The 19,485-nt window shown below is 41.2% G+C and overlaps 1 protein-coding gene across 7 annotated transcripts in view; it reads right to left on the reverse strand.

Annotated features, from left to right (window-relative positions):
- The window catches only part of GPM6B (glycoprotein M6B), a 166,788-nt gene that overhangs the window by 24,888 nt on the left and 122,415 nt on the right, over positions 1 to 19,485 (reverse strand). For 3 of the 7 annotated variants that reach the window (XM_032756586.2, XM_032756585.2, XM_032756587.2), the window contains exon 2: positions 11,341 to 11,460. The exons of the other annotated variants lie outside the window; for them this stretch is intronic. In XM_032756586.2, coding sequence (XP_032612477.1) covers positions 11,341 to 11,460 — 120 coding nt within the window. The remainder of the gene's footprint in view (positions 1 to 11,340; positions 11,461 to 19,485) is intronic. 7 annotated transcript variants of the gene reach the window in all.

A 19,485-nucleotide genomic window follows, 5' to 3' on the forward strand; every position in this document is an offset into this window, starting at 1 on the left:
GTGTGTGCCTGTAATCCCAGCTACTTGGGAGGCTGAGGCACACACCACCATGCTGGCTAATTTTGTATTTTTAGCAGAGACGGGGTTTCTCCATGTTGGTCAGGCTGGTCTCGAACTCCTGACCTCAGGTGATCCGCCCACCTCGGCCTCCCAAAGTGCTGAGATTACAGGTGTGCGCCACTGCGGCCGGCTGGCCTGGCTAATTTTTGTATTTTCGGTAGTGATGGGGTTTCGCCATGTTGGCCAGGCTGGTTTTGAACTCCCGACCTCAGGTGATCTGCCTACATCGGCCTCCCAAAGTGCTGGGATTAGAGGCATGAGCCACCGTGCCCAGCCCTCAGTTCTAGCTTCTAATATAGAAAATATTTATAGGCACAACTCAGAAGAGCAAAGGCGTTTTGGGGTCAACTGTTTCTAAGCACGTAAAGGGACCTAACACCCAAAAAATTCTGTGAACCACTAATATAGTGCATTAAAAAGATATGAAGTCAGTTGACAGGGGCTTCCTGTCCAAGAACAAAGTGTGAAATCAAATATAGGTTGCTTCTCAGTTCTCACGTCTTTCATGCAGTCCTAGACATAAAAGTTCAACTACATAATGATAAGAATGTGGAAACTATTTCTAATGATAGAAAGGAAATCACTTTTTGGCAGGTCCTTTTAGAAGCTTGTCCTAAAATCTGTTTAATAAGGGATTTTCATCTTTGTGAAAACACTATGAAAGTCTTAAAATAGATGAGCCCTTAAAATAGATGAGCCTCTAACATTTGCAATATGGTACTAGCAGAAGATAAGCAAGTCAATAAAAGCAATGATATGCTTACATGGCTGGGAATAAACAAATCCAACAACCAGATACTTGTTAGTCTCTTCCTTTGCCTTTTGTGGGAACTGGCTTTGGTTTTCCCAAAGGCTTTTAGCCTGGTGAAGTGGGACAGCAAGGAATCATGGAGATCAATGGAGAATAGGGGAAGCCAGCTCTAAGTCCAGATGACACAGATTTTAAGAGCACAGCAATCTGGAGGCTACTCCAGACATTTGAGAAGTATTTAATATCTGCAATTTTGAGCTTTAGCAGCAATCAGTTTCCTTGACCATCTGGGCGACAGAGTCTCCAATTTCCTGGATTCCATTCCATTCAATGAGTGTCTGTCCAATCCTTGCCATGTGCAAGCCACTGTGGTGGGGGCTGCAAGTGTGCCCTCCTGGCTTTGATCCTTGTGGGTGGGGTGAGGGGGCGGTAAGACACACAGACACATAAGGTACCACTAAAGTAGAATAAAGAGAGTGCTGACACAGGGACATGGGGGAGTGAGGTAGGGACAGATCTCCTTGGTTAGTGTGGGTTGCTAAGGGAAAGGTTTATGGATGGCAGGAGGTGAAGAGGCCTTGAAGAACAGAAGGATTCCATGAAAAGCACAAAAGAAGGAGAGCAGGACCAATGTGGTGTGGGAGGCATGGCGAGAGTTCAGGGTGTAGCCGAGTTTATCAAGGACACCAGGGTAATGGTGGGGAGAAGTCAGGAAGGTAGGTCCCCTCGTTGCCTGGCCCATGGAAGATGTCCAAGTCAGCCTCAAGCCTCTGTGCTTCACTTTGCAGCAAGGGGAAGAGAGGGAAGGTTTGTGAGCAGGCGAGACGTGATTCGGGATGTGCTTGTAAGAGATGAATCTGGCACTGGTGTGTGGGCTGGATTGGAGTGGGTGCAAGCTAAACTCTTCAGTGGTAGGCGGTGGCAGAATGGGTCTTCTGAGGTTTATTCATGGGGGCAGGACATCTTCAGTAAAAGCAGGGAGGATAAAAATTGGACAAAGCTGTGGAGCTATTAAGCAATCAACATCACGCAACATTCTGTATTTGGGTGAGAAAGGGTGAGAGAATTTATGTGAACACATCTTCACAGGGGCCATTCTGGAAAATGCAAACTAATCGACACAGAAGGAGAGATCAGTGGTTGCTTGGGGAGACTGGGATCATAGGAAGGGTGGAAAGAGTGGGGAGTGGCGGCCACATTGCCACTCTGCTCATGGTGCTGCTTTCATGAGCATACATGTATGTCAAGGCTTGTCAGACACTAAAGAGATGCACCATATGCATATCAATTACACCACAAGAAAGTGTTTTCAAAAGACCTGTTGGTGAAGTTCAATTTCTACAAAACACACTAGTAGTTTAAAAGGGTTGTGAACTCCTTTGGGAAACTAAGGATTGGTGGTGAAAGCCAAGAGCCACATTAACCTGGGTGATGGGAACCCTCCAGGCAGCAAGGCAGAGCAGAGGCATCCTCTGGGCTGAGGGTAAGGACAGCAAGGGTCAGGGAGGCCTTAGGGCTTTTACTAGACAAGCAGAGGGCAGGAGGCTACAGTGAGGGGGAAGGAAGATAAAGGGTGCTGAGGAAGACATACCTGTTCCTCTAACCACAATAACACACTCATATACCCTGCATACATCTCTATATGCATAGGGTGTTTATAGCACGTGCTATATGCAAACACACATGTGTATGGTATTATGTTGCATAAATAAATATCTGTAGGCTTAAATGTATTGGTTTATGTACTGCGTGCCTTTTAAAAGAATGAGTTTCTCTTCAGGAAACACCGATACATAGATTGTATATAATATTCCAGACTTACCAAGCTATCCATGCCTGCAATAAGCTTAACATCTGGGACAAAGCTACCCCATGGACTCCTACTGCTTCACTTAGAACCAATTTCCTGACTCAAAGCATAGGACCTAGCCCAGGGGTTCTCAACTCCTGGTACTATTGGCATGGGCCATCCTTTGTTGGGGAGGGGCTGTCCTGTGCACTGTAGGATGTTTAGCAGCATCCTTGACCTCTACCACTAGATGCCTAAAAGGCATCTCCTGAAAGGCAGAAACTCCCCCGGATTGGGAAACACTGGTCTACCACAGTGGTTCTCAACCTTGGCTGCATAGAGGATCACCTGGTGGGGGAGCTTTCAAGAACACTGATGCCTGGGCCCCACCCTCAAGATTCTGAATGACTTGGTCTGGATGTGGCTTCGGAATTTTAAAAGACCTCCTCTCCCTTCCAGGATTCTACTGTGAAGCTCAGGCTGAGAAATTCTTATTCAAGAAAATCAACCCACAAAGTTAACCCTATTTACATGCAGATGATTCTAGAAACCTCGATTAGCCAACCTGGTTTTTTTTGTTTTTTTTGTTTTTTTTTTGAGACAGTCTTGCTCTGTTTTTCAGGCTGGAGTGCAGTGGCACAATCTCTGCTCACTGCACCTCTGCCTCCTGGGTTCAAGTGATTCTCCTGTCTCAGCCTCCCAAGTAGCTGGGACTACAGGCACCCACCAATACTCCCGGCTAATTTTTGTATTATTATTATTATTTTTTTTAGTAGAGATGGGGTTTCACTATGTTGGCCAGACTGGTCTCAAACTCCTGACCACAAGTAGCCAATCTAATCTTAACTTACTTAACAAACACCTACTGAGCTCCTATGCAACTCTCAGAGTGCAAGGTCTTGACCAGCCTGGCCCAGGAAACGAGCCATGTACACAATGGACACTAAAATTAGACAATTTCATATAGAGTCACACATCATGAGTGCTAAAAATAGTGATCATCATTCAACACTATGAACGAGTGCTTTCTTGGTCCCAGGTCCCAAGCCAGGCCAAAGCAGAGAGCAAGGCATGAAGACCTCTGCTCACAGAGAGCTTAGAGTCTAGTACCTCAGGAAGGCCATCAAACACCTGCCAGGTACTCATTTAACCCAGTGATACATTCTCTGAGAGGTGAGGCTTTGGGAAAGTGAAGAGGTTATGATCATTAAGGAGATGGAGGATGCATTTGCACTGTGAAATGTTTGTACAGACTGCGGCAGGCAGCTAAGACACCACCCCCGATGATCCCCACAAATCTACATTCATGGTCTTGTGTAATTCCCTCCCCTGAATGTGGGCTGGACCTAGTAGCTTACTTCTTAGGACTAGAATATGGCAAAAGTGATGAGATGTCACTTCCCTGATTAGGTTTCAAAAAACTGACTTCTGTCCTGTTAGCATTGTCTCTCTGGCTGGCACATTCTCTTACCTGCTCACTTGCTCTCTCTCTCTGATGAAGTCATCTGCTATGTCATGAAGTAGCTATGGAGGGCCCACACATGGAAAAAAATCAAGGGAGGTTTTAGGCCAATAGCCTGTGAGGAACTGAGGCCATCAGTCCCAAAGTAACCAAGTCCTGCCAATAGCCACATGAATGAGCTTGGAAGTGGATCCTTCCCCAGTTAGGCCTTCAGATGAGACTGAAATCTCATTAGAGTTTCTGAGACAGCTAAGCTGAACCCAGACTCCTGACCTAAGGAAGCCGAGATAATATACGTTTTTGTTCCTAGCCACTATGTTTTGGAGGAATTTGTTATGCAACAATTGATAACTAACACACAGCCTGAGCTCTGATGTTTGCCTACAGCTTTACAATAGAATGTTTTTGCATTGGCTCTTATACACAAAAATATAGTGGCGATAGCAAAACATTACTTCAAGAGGAATTTACTTCAAATTCAATAGTACTGTCTGCTAAGGATGTGGAGATTTGACTTTGAGCATCTTAACTGTAAATACATATACAGGTTGAACATATACATACACAGGTTGAACTGAAACGATACTTTACCAAAGATGTTATAATGAGGGGTTACGACCTTCTATGTATATAGCAGTGGTGGTCAAACTTTACTGTGCATTAGAATTGCCTGGGGGAGCTTCTTAAAATGGGCCAAATTTCTGGGACCCATCACAGAGAGGGTAGGTGGGGACTGGGAATCTGATTTTTCTTTTTAAGAGATCGGGTCTTGCTATGTTGCCCAGGCTGAATTTGAACTTCTGGGCTCAAGTGATCCTCCTGCCTTAGCCTCCCAAGTAGCTGGGACTACAGATGTGTGCCACCATGCCCATATGAAATCTGAAATTTTAACCAGCATTCTTAGCGATTCCGATTCAGGGCACTGGAACCTCATACTTTGAAAAAAAAAAATAAAGAAATGATCCCCAACACTACATTTAGTAAACGACAAATGTCTTTTCTATACACAGGAAATAAAACTTGCTAAAGTGCACTGAATAGAACACTAGATGAAAGTAGCTCACAATATCCACTTACCGGGACTTGGTTTATTATGGGAAAACTCAGAGAAGGACCTGAAAGAGGCCAGAGGGGCTGAGCTTCTAGAAAGTACCAAGAAATTCTCTGAAGAAGGGCTGAGCCTTAGTTGACAGCCTGTGAGCAGGGAGTCCCTATTCCCCACAGAGAGCAAGGATTCTGGGGCCTGGAGGGCAGAGGATGAGGGATGTTTGATGGAGAAGATTTTAGGAAACTGAGTGCCGAGCAAAGTTTTTAGGTGTTGCCTAACATCAGTAGATAGAGTATTGCATTTTGGCACACTTTGCAAATTCTAATTCAAGGATTGGCAATTGTTTTCTGTAAAGGACCAGATGGCAAATACTTTTGGCTTTGCAGGGTGTACAGTTGCAGCTTCTCAACTCTGCTACTGGAGTACAAAAGCAGCCACAATCAAATGGGCCTGGCCGGTTCTGATAACACTTTCTTTACAAAAACAGTGGGTGGCATCACAGCCTCGTCTGTCAAATCCTCACAGGAATCTCGATTTATTGCCACTGGGAAACAGCACATGAATATAAACAAGGTTTTCTCAAGACACAGGAAGGCTTGTTTCGATCCCATTACCTCTCCTACCAGCCTGACATTTCATCCCTAGAGCTAGTCCTTGGGGGTGAAAGCATTGTTCATGGAAGTCTCCAGAAAATACAAGCATGATGATCTTCAGAGGAAGATTTGTCCCACCTAAATGACTCTGACACCCAGAGCATTCCGTTTAGTACAAAAGCCAATTCATATAAGCTTTTCATAGACATGGATGCACTCAGGGTGTGGGGGTATATGTGGCTTATTTGGGAGTGAACTTTGGCACCCAAAAGGACACAGCCTGAGGAGGTGGGAAGACCCAAGTGGCTGACTTCAGCTACTCCCCAGCTACTTCAGAGTAATTCCAGTTACCTCTAAGGGTGGCAAAAGATTTCAAAGCAAAATTAATTTTAATGGACTCTAGTTAGATTTATATGAAAACATATAAGGGACATTTTAAAGGCAGCAAAGACCAGATGACACTACTTCTCATAGACCGAGAAGTACTCAGTCTTGAATAATCCAAGCCAGTGTCCCTAAAATCAGACATGTCTGACAGAAAGCCCCAGATCAACACTCAATACTCGTCGATCTGCTTTTTATCTCTGCTTTTTCTGTCTGCCTACTCTAAGATGATAAGCAAACATAAAACCAAAAGACAAAGGGAGCTGATATGTCACAGACACAGTAAGCCATTGTTACATAATCAGGTGCTAATCACAGACTAACAATATAGCCCATAAACAATGGAACGTTCATAAACAATCAAGAAATTACTTATATCGATATGTATTTGTTTATAGCTATAGATAAATTATATATATATATATAAAGACTGCCATAGCAGTCAGTAAATAAACTATAAAATGGTTAACTGCTGTATATGGCACTTTTTTGGTGAAAACTGCAGGTGCTTTGAAAATGAAAGAATTGATACATTTCAAAAAACAAAAGGCAAAGTACTCTAAAAATCTCAGGGACTTTACAGCATGAGCCTGAGCTACAATGTGCTTCCACTGTGTTCACCATTTACCTCCATGTAACCAGAAATATCTTGAGTAACTGGAAGGCACCAGACTGAGAGCATCCACTGGCTTAGGCTGGATAAGCTACGAAAGCTTCTGCAACCAGCCTCTGGGGACAGAATGATACCACCAGCAGAACCCACATGGCACGACCAGACTGTCAGTTATGGTCAACACCCAACTATGGCCAGAGGTGCAATGGTACACGCAGAAGGATTAAGGGTTTTTCTTCCCCCTTAAAATACATTTCAAGTGGTTTGGGAGAAGACCTCAAACTTAGTGGCCTTACAACCTTAGGTTAGGAAAGAGTGACACTAAAGAACAATGACAAAAATCCAGTAGCATTTCCCAAGACTTATAGCTACAGGTGTCCCTCTACAAAGCAGATCACTGAGAGAGAAGTCCCAGGCTCAGCCTAGAAGGGGGCCAAGGGATAAAGTCTGCAGTTCCCAGGAGCCAGCCTGTGGTTACATCTGGGCAGACACGGTGCAACATGAGTTAACAGCAGTGCTGGGCCCTCCCTGTCAGTCTGCTACCTGCCCCCACCCCACAACCCCTAACCCCGTGGCGACTCAGGAATCCGTTCTCTGTGGTGCAAATCACAACACTTGGGCTTCTTGCTAAATACCAACACTCCGGAGGGCCCTCCTCTCCCGACATCCTCTGTGACAGTTCCTATGTAGAGGGTGTGCTCTTTGTCCCGACTTCTGGAATTATCTGTGGCCATCTTAACTGAAACATCAGAGCATTTTGGATTTGAGAGGGGGAAACTGGTGATATGTGAAGTGGGTGGTTATTCTACTCCTTCCTTGTGAGACTGAATTCTGAATTACAGATTTAACTGTATATAAAGAACCATTCTTAGTCCACTAAAAATGGCAGCCTATATTTAGTCACGGCATCTTGCATGTCATTGGATTATATTAAAGAGGGAGATGAGAGACATTTGAGAATTTCTCCCAAGCTTCCATCAACTACTTTCTCCTCTGGCCTTCACTTTGCCACAAAGAAACAAACCTTTCTCACCTTCGCTGCCCCTTCCCCAAACCCCCTCATGAGACAAGCAGGTAAGAGAAGCAAGGTCACTGTTTTTCAAACCAGCGAGGACTCAGCAGATTAATGACTGCCTTGGCATTGCTTAGACATGCCTCTCCCTAAATAGAAACGGAAAGAAGAAAGGATGAATACCTTGAGCAATTCTTTATCTTTTCCAAAGATAAAGATTTCTAGATCTCGAGGGTAAATTCACATAATCAATTCCTTCCTGTCTTCTCCCTTCTTGCTCTTGGACCGTGCTCTGAATTAGTGCTTCTCAAGCTTTAATGTGCATAGGAACCACCTGGAAGTCTTATGAAAATGCAGATTGTGATTCAGTGGGGCTGGGTGGGACCTGGGACTCTGCATTTCTAACAAGCTCCTGGAGGTGTCGATTCGGCTGGTCCACAGCCCGCGCTTGGAATAGAGAATCTAGATTTTCTTAGGCTATCCTCTGGAGCCTGTGTAACACAATCTACAACAGTCTAGAAGTACTCCCTCCAATGTTAAGCACAATATTCCATTGACTGGAGACTTAGCATGAACTACTACTCCCTGCTTCATCGCTTGCCTGCATCTCAGACCACCACCTCAGGCCAGGCCCCTAGGGCAGCATCATGGGGGGGTAGCCCATGTGGCCATACATCCTTTCATCTCCTGAAGGCAGAAAAGATGTGGACACTACATGTCCAAAGCAGCTAAAAATTGAAAAGGAAAAAGAGATAAGGAAAGAATAACTATCCAACCCCTAAAGATGGAATTCTACTGGGTAGCAGCAGCAAGAAAAAGAAAACCATGAAAAGGACCCTGGAACCATCCTGGAACCACCATGACCTTTCCAATGGGGAATAAGGAAGTTCCTGGAGAAGGGCAGTCTCCACTACAGTAACTGCATGAGTGGGAGAGGCATTTTCCTTTGGCAGAAATTTCCTGGTCAGCCTGAATCAAAACCTCTGGCCTGGGGTTACACACACACATAAGGTCACTGCAGACAGCTCCAGACATAAACAGTCCCTATGGAGGCATCTTTTTTCCGATTATTTCCATCAATGCACACAAAAAGTTAAAACTATGTGTAGGTAGAGATTGTTTCAGGATCTGGGAAGATAATTCTTTAAATCAAATTCAGTGATTTTGTTTCTCCCCCTCAGGCAAGAACCTGCTAGTTCATGGAATTCTCACTTGCAGTAGTATCACCAGCAACCTCATACTATTAGACTTCCACAATCTTTCATCATATCATTCTGGAATTCCAAAAAACTTGAAAAGTAATTTTTTTTTTCTCCCCTAACTCATCTGGCAGCAAAACCTGTTCTGATCTCATCTTCCTTGGTGCTAAAATCTCACCTGAATGGACAAGGAGTTGTTTACAGTCTTGGGCTCTCCAGAAAGATTAATGAGTTAGATTTGCAGAGACACTCAGTGGTGGTATCATGCAGTACATGATGTATGCACTATGTTATCTTTTGGAAACCCAAATTCTTTGGAATTCTGAAAGAAATCAGTTTCAGAAAAAAAGAAAATGGAGCCTCGTATTTTTCTTCTCAGCTGCCACTGCTGCTATGAATGCCCAGATTTTGGTGTTTCACTGTAGGATCAAAAGCACACAAATCTTATTGTAATGCTTTTACAGGGAACTGCTCAACAAGTGGAGAAAACTCTTCAAGAGCAATTGACAGAGGTTTTTACAATCCCCCCCACATAAGATATTGTGTTTATTTTTTACCAGTTTAATGAACTAAAATACAGGAAACAATAAGTATTTTTCTGGGTTTCCAGCTGGCCTGATGTCATTCAACACTCTTAAAATGAAGACTCTTAAAGACTCTTAAGATGAAGAGGGACTCCTCCCTCAAGCAGTAGTTTCTGATAACTTGGAGGCTTCTTGTCATGTTAAAAAATACCCCTTTCCCCGCTCCCCACCCTTGAATTATGCACATCTCATGGCTTTTTTGCTTTTTTTTTTTTTTAAAGCAGATACAATTTATATTCTACAAAATTCAACTGTTTCAAGTATACAATTCAATGATTTTGAGTAAACGTACAGAGTTGTGTGACCATTACCACAATCTAATTTTAGAACATTTTCATCACACCAAAAATGATCCCTTGTACCCATCTGTAGTTGCTCCCCAATCCTCCCTTCTCTCAGCCTCTTGCAACCACTAATCTACTTCTTATCTCACCAGTTCTGTAAATTTAACATAAACAGAGTGGTAGAACATTTGGTCTCTTGTGTTTGGCTTCTTTCACTTAGCATGATGTTTTTGAGGTTCATCCATGTTGCAGCATGCACCAATATTTCATTCCTTTTTATTGCTGAATAGTAGCTATTGTATGGATATATCATGTCTAATGACTTTTTTTTAAATCAAGATTCCAGAACCCTCCATATTCTTTATAGGATCTATGAGAATGGATGGATGAGAACCTCGTGCTCACCCTATTTAGCCAGCGCTGTACAGGCACACACAGAAGCAGCACCTGATAGCCATAGGACAGATGAAGGAATGCATAACCCAAGACAGAACTAAATCCAACGTCAGATTTCATTTTAATTAACCTGACACCACAATTTAGATTTTAAAGGAAAAAGTTTTATTAATCATGGATTTTATGACTTTGTAATTCAATGGGTAACTTACATTGTACCTTGGGATTGCCCTTTCTGGAGCTGTACATGCTACGTTTACTCCTGAAAAAGTTAGCAAGCATTTGGGAGAAATGTTATGGATTGATGCAAAATCACAGAAATACTTTAAGCCTCTTACTGTGTTTATCCAACCTACCACCAGCCCTTTATGTCTGCATCTTATGTAGTTTGAACTATGGTTGTACACGGCAAAATCATTGAGTTTTAGCTAACTGAGCTGGGCATCACGACTTGTGTTGGCTTTGGGAACGTGGGAGGTTGGATGTTCATATTGCTTCGCCTTTTGCCCCTTCTAGGTCCCCAAATCAGCTGTCGCACACCTCACCCAGATCCAGCACCTAGCAGTTCTGAATGGCCAATGTTCCTAACGAGCAAGGAAAATGGAAACCGGACCCACTGAACCTACCTGATAGGAATCGGGTACATGGTTATCCAATCCTACTTTCACAGCTTTGATTTCTCTTTCTCAAAGCAATGACTGATATGAGAGGGTGGTGCAGAGCAGCAGGGCTGGGAAGACATTTGGGGACACTCACGGTACTCTCAGAGCCAAGGTTCCTTGAAGGCCCTGGCCCAGTTCTTGGCCACATGGGGGATGTGGGTGGCCCCCCTCCCCCATTATTGGTTCAGGCACTGGAAATGTCACGGTTAACCAAAGGCATATCTCACTGTACATTGTTCCCTTTGAGAAGAAGAAGTGATTGAAGGTGAAGAAAGAGGGAAGAAGGAGAAGAAAGTGGAGAAAGATGGGGTGGAATGGAGAGGGAGAGAGAAAAAGAAAGATGATTAAAAAATGTTTATAGGGCGAATTCCACCCATGCCCGTGTGAACAAATTAATGCACCAAGCAAAACATAAAATATCACCAAGCTGCAAGAGCCATTACAGATAATATTAAAGACAACAGTTGACTTGCTATTAGAATTCACCCCAAGGCTGTATTTACCTGGACTGCTCAAGGGGCTAGCCCTGTCCCCCAGGGTTGGCACGGGATGGTACTGGTGGTTCTTTGAGCCTGGGTACATCCAGTGGTACCTGCCAATTTCCATTTCAGCTCTGCTGTTCACTGCCAATTTCAGGTGGCAAAGAGTCAGTGTCTCTATCTCCAGCAAAGATTCTGTATCAGCATTTTTATTTATTCTTTACCATAGAAAGGAAATGGGGAGTTTAAAAAATATGCTATTGAAATGCAACCCTTCAGTACCAGCATGATCCATTGAGAATGTCCTCCGTTTCTAAATTGAAGTTTATGTAAATCACCAAAATGATCTTTATTTTCTACATCTCCCCCCACCCCAACCATATCCTGCTTCTTAAAATGCTCATTTGGGGAAGATACTATTTATAGTGAAAATTTGGCTTCTCACAATAATATTTTTCTTTCTGTTTCCTTTTCAGACCAACAGAGCACTAACAGAGCACTATAATTATTGCCAGCTGCACTAGCAAAGGTGAACGCAGGCTCCCTCTCTGTAAGGGTACCCAGCTCTAGTCCAGAAAACCTGGCAAACAACCCAATGGTCTGCTGAATCTTGGATGAAATACTTGTCCTCCCATTGACGTCTGCAGTATTGTCTGTCACCTTATCTTAAACTCAGAACGTCAGAGTCTAGAATGTTCTGGATTAAATCCTGTTCCAATTTTCTCTCATGTGCTGTACAGAAAGGGCTACTGGTCTTGGGCTCAAACCACTGCTTAATTACACACATGGTGACAGCTGGCACTCCCTGAGGACTCAGGTCTCTATCTGGTAATATGATACAATATTTCCCACTTCTTAGGGGATTGCAAAGAAAAATACCTACCAATTTGCCTGGCACAGAGTAGGCTTCTCATAAAAGTTAGTTGAATTACAATCTTGAAATCTCAAAGAGATCATAAGGTCGCTATGGCCAGTTTATCTCCGAGAATCCCATAAAACCTAATAAGGGGTTACATCCTCTGGGGCACCACAAATATTTAAGGATTAAAAAAAAAGATTGCCATTGATGTGGGTAATGATTCCATCAGAAGATCAGGTCGTAATGCACCATCTGGCAGCTCAGGTCTCCGAGGAGAAGAACCTACTAAAGCCACAGTGTGAGGCAAGTAAAACCTCACAAAGCCTTTATAAAATCCCAACTCCACTCTCCACAATCTCTGAAAACTTGTAAGGTATTTCAGGTTTGGAAGCAGAAACATGCTTTTCTAGAGTGTTTCAGAAAAAATCTTTTTGACTTCAAGGTAAGGTATACATAACTTATTTAAAACCAGCGTAGGGAGGTGCAGAAAAGATGCTGGGATAAGATCAGAACTGCACAATGAAACTATTTTTGTGGTCAACAATGATGACAGCTAAAATTTATGGAGTGCTTACGATGTACTATGCACTGCACTCAGCATGCGGTACCTATTACATCTGTCACAACCACCCTCTGAAATAGGTACTATTATTATTCCATTTTTACAAGGGAACAACCTGAGGGCAAGGAGAAGGTAATAATCACTTGCCCAAGATCTTTCAGCCAGGAGGTAGAGAAGCCTGAATGTGAACCTTAGCAATTTCACTCAAGAGGGCACACTTTGGAAACCACCATACATCCTACTGTGACCTCTGCGTGCATGGCAATTTTCTACTCTTTTGCTGAGGCAACAGCCCAACAAGAGTTTTCCTGAGGTGCATTTGCAGTTGAGTTGTGCTTCTGTGTCTCCTAAAGAAACAGTCCAGGTCCTAAGCTACTGATGTTATCTCAGGCTTCTTAAAATTTCTTAACTTTCAGCCTTCCTTAGATTGAGATTTTTGTGGGCTGGGTGTGGTGGCTCACACCTGTAATCCCAGCACTTTGGGAGGCCAAGGCGGGCGGATCCCTTGAGGTCAGGAGTTCAAAACCAGCCTGGCCAACATGGCGAAACTCTGTCTCTACTAAAAATAATAAAAAATAAAAATAAAAAAAAATTGGCCAGGTGCGGTGGCTCATGCCTGTAATTCCAACACTTTGAGAGGTCGAGGCAGCCAGATCACCTGAGGTGAGGAGTTTGATACCAGCCTGGCCAACATGGTGAAACCCTGTCTCTACTAAAAATACAAAAATTAGCTGGGCATAGTGGCGCACACTTGTAGTCCCAGCTACCTGGGAGGCTGAGGCAGAAGAATTGCTTGAACCCAGGAGATGGAGGTTGCAGTGAGTTGAGATCACGCCACTGCATTCCAGCCTGGGCAAAAAGAAAAAAAAAAGAAAAAAGAAAAAAGAGTAAAACTCTGTCTCAGGAAAAAAAAAAATTAGCCGGGCGTGGTGGCATACGCCTATAGTCCCAGCTACTCTGGAGGCTGAGGCAGGAGAATCACTTAAACCTGGGAGGTGGAGGTTGCAGTGAGCTGAGATCATGCCACTGCACTCCAGCCTGGGTGACAGGGTGAGACTCTGTCTCAAAAAAAGAAAAAAAAAAAAAAAAAAACCAAAAAACAGATTTAGATTTTTGCTTTACTGTTCAGGAGATTCTCTCTCAGAAATAGGTGTTGCTACATTCTCTGAAGGCAAGAAAACCCAGTGGGGCTGACAGAAAAAAAAACAGAAGGTCAAGGCACTTCATGGTATGATCTGATTTCCTCTTGGTAAAGGGGCTGTGAGCCCTCCACATAGACCCCTAAGCAAGACGATTCTAAGTAGCTCTATCACTTTTGATCTGGAAATTTTTATCCTTTTAAAAAATTTGTCTCTACATAGTCAGCACACAGGTGCCCAATAAACACTGGCTGAATAAATATTTGGTTGGAAGGAAGGGAGCACCCTGGGACCCTGTGGACCAGAAATGGACCTCTAAATCCCCCACCGTGCTGACTTTTACCCAAGCCAGGCCATGAAATTCAGGGTATCTCTGCAGAAGATTCATCCATGCTCTGTGCTCATCTCCTCATATGGATGGGGTAAGTCTCCAGGTGTTCGGGCAAGGAAGCACAGGCTGCCAGGCAATGACAATGAAAAACCATGGACTGCTCAATGTAAACGTGTTTTCTGAGAAAAACATGGCAGCCATGCCTAAGACCCTTAATTCAGGATTTAAAAAAAAAAAAAAAAGAATAGATCCAGAAGACACACCGATGGGATAGGCAACTGGATGGATGTGTTCCAAATCCCCTGGACTTACACTTCTGGAGGGGCCTTTTTACAACAGTAAATCTTTAGATATGAAAGAAAAGAAAAATCACTTCTATTTTATATTTTTGAGCCAAATTTAAATAAAGGCATTAAATATAAAGTTATTTATAAAATTTTAAAAAACACACTATACATTTTAATCCCAAGGACAGGATCCCAACACCTAAAAGGCAGTCACAGGATTCCAAGAGGATGCCTTGGCTCAAAAGGTCTTTTAAAATGACTTGATTCTGGGCACCTGGCAAGAAATGGGAACATGGTTTATGCCCTACAGAGGAAAAACTGCAAAGTGTTCCCCCTAAGAGAGTAGAAGATAGAGATGAGGTGACCAGTGGTGGCTTATGAAGACAGACACAGCTGTGAGTGGTCATTGCCAAAGGTGGACATGAAACAAGGGGAAATTGCAAAAAGGAAAGCAAAACAATGCCTTGTTCATTTTTCCCCATTTACTTATTTAATGTAATTTAGTGAGAAGGCTGAACAAATGAACTTCAGACTGTCATGCTTCTTAGCACCTAGGAAATTATCACCGGAAGCAACTAAGTGACAAACACTGAGCTTCCAAGAAAGACCATATTCACTGAGCAAGGTCTTTCAAAGCTATATTTGTTATCCTTCATTTTTAGCCATTATTTAAAATATTAAGGAATGCCATAACTGCTATAAATACAGTAAAGGTTGGTAAATTATAGCCATCTGTTTTTATTTATAAGGTTTTATTGGAACACAGTTGCACCCATTTGTTTACATACTATCTAGGGCTGCTTTCATGCTATAGTGGCAGATTTGAACAGTTACAACAGACACTGAGTGGTCTGCAGCACCTAAAATATTTACTATCTGATCTTTACAGAAAAAGTGTGTTGACCCTTGATTTTAAATACAGTATAGTAAGGCTTGGCTACATAGAGCAGTTAATGCAATTAATAAAATCAGCTTATCAAATAGGAAATTATTGTATTTTCTCTTATACACTCTTTGACGAGAAATATCACTCAGCTGGCTAAGGATCAAAATTCTCCTCTATGGCATTTTGTCTGCTATTTAGTCTGCCACCAATCAGCAAAATTATTATTAAAACCAAGATTATACTACCCCTAATGGTCCCTATGATGACTTAGCACCCTTGTACTCCTGTAACGTGAGCTGAAGGGACAGAGGAAGAATGACATTTCAAAGGAGAACACTTTTTTTTTTTTTTGAGATGGAGTCTTGCTCTGTCACCCAGGCTGGAGTGCAGTGGCACTATCTCGGCTCACTGCAACCTCCGCCTCCCGGGTTCACACCATTCTCCTGCCTCAGCCTCCTGAGTAGCTGGGATTACAGGCACACGCCACCACGCCCGGCTAATTTTGTTTTTGTATTTTTAGTAGAGACGGGGTTTCACCGTGTTAGCCAGGATGGTCTCGATCTCTTGACCTCTTGATCTGCCCGCCTCGGCCTCCCAAAGTGGTGGGATTACAGGCATGAGCCACCACACCCGGCAGAGAACACCATTAAATGAATAAATGAATGAACAACAAAGCACATTTGTGAAACTGGGATTGTAACCTCCCTCTCTTAAAAACAGTCAGTGTGGTCACTTTCTTCCTTCATTCCATGGCCATCCCTACTCCTGGCCAACTATCTCCCATGTATGCACATTTGGTCCAAAGGAGAAAAAACCAAGAGTGTCTTTGTAACAATCCAATCCATCACAGTCACAGAGAGGGGAAGTTTAAGTCATGGGGACACTGGTTATTTTGCATGTTCTCAGATACATCAAGACTAAGTCACTTTATTAAGATCATTTAGTCTAAATTGACCCTGTACTTCCAAATAACAGAGAAACGTGATCTTGAAAATCATAATAATCTTAATTCAGGGTTTACACTCAATTTCAGGGAAGGCAAATCTAAATTTCCAGAAATGGCCCAGAATTCTTTTTCTAACGAAATAGCAAGGCCAAGTCTTGAAAAAAATCCTAATGGAATTAATAATGTAAAAGTAGAAGACGTACCAAATGGCTCGTTGAGATCTTTTCCACATTTAAGTGTTTGAAAAAAAAAAAAAAATCAAAGGAAGCTGTATCATACCTACCACATATGTTCCGCACCATCTGGCCAGCCACTTTTCTCTACAGCCTATTCCCCAGACACCAACTCTTCAGATGTCCACCTTGGCAAATTCTTACAGATAATAACTGCATCTAAAACTTCCTCTGTACCATATTTATATAGCCAAGTTAGAAAATGTCAATACAAATTTCAAAATGCAATAATTCGCAGATCATTAGGAATAGTGTAACGTGTGTTATGTGGCCCTTTGGGTTTTTAATCATACAAGTCGTATATTCTAGAGGAGTGCTTTTCTTCCTAAATGAAAAATGAGAGCCAAAAGTGCATACATTTTGCTAAATTAAAAAAAACATAAAGAATTGTATCTATTTGATTAAAAAGATTAAAATGGACGTATTAATTTTTTAAGGAAGTCAATAATTTAAATTAATTTCTTACTTTGACTATATCCTGTAATTTATTCTAAATTACACATTGTTTCCCATTCACTATATTTTTCTTCCTGTGTGGTTAGGAATTTAATTTGATGCCTGTAATTTATTTCAGCAATGATTCATAGGAAGTTAACTAACCTGACTATAATTGTTTCAGTAGAATTCAATTACCTACATATAATGAAAATAATTTTCATAACAGACAGATTTTTCCCCCATAATAGAGCATACAAAGTTGTTATGATTCAATTATTTTTCTACTCAGTGATTACCCACTCTCAGCAATTTCAGATGCATTTATTTTCACAAATGAAATGACAACAATACTCCACTGAAATCAATGGAAACCGACTCTCCATCTTTTTATTATTGGGTTCCATGATCTATTTCTTTTGATTCTGTCTTATTCATTTCCTCCTATTCCATGTCAGTGAATCTGCTTACTGAATCTTCACACTTTAATGCTTTTAATTTAAAAACTGTCATTTGTAATAATTTGGCATTTCTTACATCCATCTAAGAAAATCTGCTTGCTTTCCTTAAAATTCCCTAAATACCTACTAAATACTTCTTGTGAATTTTGCTATCTGGTAGCATTCTGTGATAAAAACTATGAGACTGAAAAAACACAAATGCTTTCCTTTTTTAAGGACATGGATTTTGTCTAAAGTAGAAACAAAGTCATTCTGATTTAGTTTAAAGAAAGAGCTCTCTTTGTAGGAGTTAGTGAATCACAATAGCTGGGTTGTGTTGTCCTGCTGAAACTCCCAGGAAAGATCCCAACTAGAAAAGCAAGGTCAATTTATAAAGCTAAGTTTAATTTACATTCTTAGTTCTTAATAGACACTGCAATAATTATCCAAAGATATTAATTCACATGCTATTGGGTATTAGCCATTGGGCAATAATGCCCCAAATTAAGAGACAGGCATCGCTCCATCACCAACCACTGAAAACAGATGGGAAAGGAGAAACACAGGAAAAAAAATATATACGTGCATAAAAAACTCTGTGTAAACTGACAAAATTTACAGGATTAAATTTAATGAATAAAATCCTTTGCTGAAAGGCTTAAAACATAAAAAACAGATCCACCAGCTCAAGAATTATATAATACATTCTATAAATAATTATGTCAAGTTTTAAAATGTTAATTTCAATGGAAAAATAATTTTTTAATAAACTTAAAATTAAATCTGAAGGAATACTGATGTGACAATCACGCAGAAACATTTGTGGCTATCATTTTATCCTATGTGTACTTTAATGATGATGGGTGAGCAAAGTGGGAAACTACAAAGTGTCTTGTGTGGGCTTTGATTTTGTGTAGCCAGCATATGAACTTGTTCATCTAAATGCAAATTAGATAAGCCACCCTCCAGATCAACAATTATGGTGGGTCACATAACAATCACATCCCCTCTTGCTGTAGATCAGGAAAAACAAATTCCCTGGCTTGTATTCTTATTCAAGCATGTACCGTACATGTCACACTAGCTTCTGGTAGTGTGATATTTTTGAATTATTTAACAAGCAGCTAGTGTTTATACATTTAGGTAATTTTTAAAGTTCCTTCAGAAATTATCTTTTGCTTCTAATTTTGTCTCTAAAATCACAACTAATGACTTTTCAGATACAGGTTGTCAGGGATGTACTAGCAACCTGTAGATCTGTTATTAAATAAGATTTAATTGACATAAAATAATAGCAGTCCATAAGACTAAGTGATAAGCTACACAGTCGTGTAGTAATGATTTAATATTGGTTATATGACCTTTGCTTCCTTTCAGAGAGAAATTTTAAAAAGGGATTTTTTTGCAAAGACCAAAACGGTTTTATCTGCCATGGTTGAATACCACGCTAATAAAAATTAAAAGTATGTACTAAGTAAAATCATAATTTTAGGATAAAATTGTGGAAGACTATAAACCGTGATAGGCTTCCTTGGGACAATGCTATTACATTATCATACCCCGACAACATGCAATCAACTTAGTCTCCAGTCATCACGGAAAAAACTTTGATCTCACTTCTTCATCTTGATAAATATTCCCAAGAGCTTGTCTTATAGCTATTTGGCCATTGATGAAGATTTTTTTTTTTAAAAGACACACAAGAAAATACAGGCTGGGTTTTTGGTGGGGAGGTGTAGGTTTGATACGAGGATTGAACTAAACAAACGATTTTAAAATTAAGGTGCTATTAATGCCACTGAATCGTATACTTAAAATGGTAAATTTTATGTTATGTGTCTTGTGTGATACCTAAAAAAATAAATTTAAAAAGTAAAATTGCTCTGTTTAGGATAAAATATTATTGTGTACCAATGAAATTTTATATAAAAACAAGCAGTCTTTACCCCAGCATACTGTGAAGCTGAAGTACAAGTAATTGCCGTTTTTGTAGGTTTAAAATGGTTGACTATCAGCAATTTCACATGGTTCAGCCTATATCTTTATAAATA

The sequence above is a fragment of the Hylobates moloch genome, unplaced genomic scaffold (assembly GCF_009828535.3).
Source record: "Hylobates moloch isolate HMO894 unplaced genomic scaffold, HMol_V3 SCAFFOLD_7, whole genome shotgun sequence".
Classification (NCBI taxonomy): Eukaryota; Metazoa; Chordata; class Mammalia; order Primates; family Hylobatidae; genus Hylobates; species Hylobates moloch.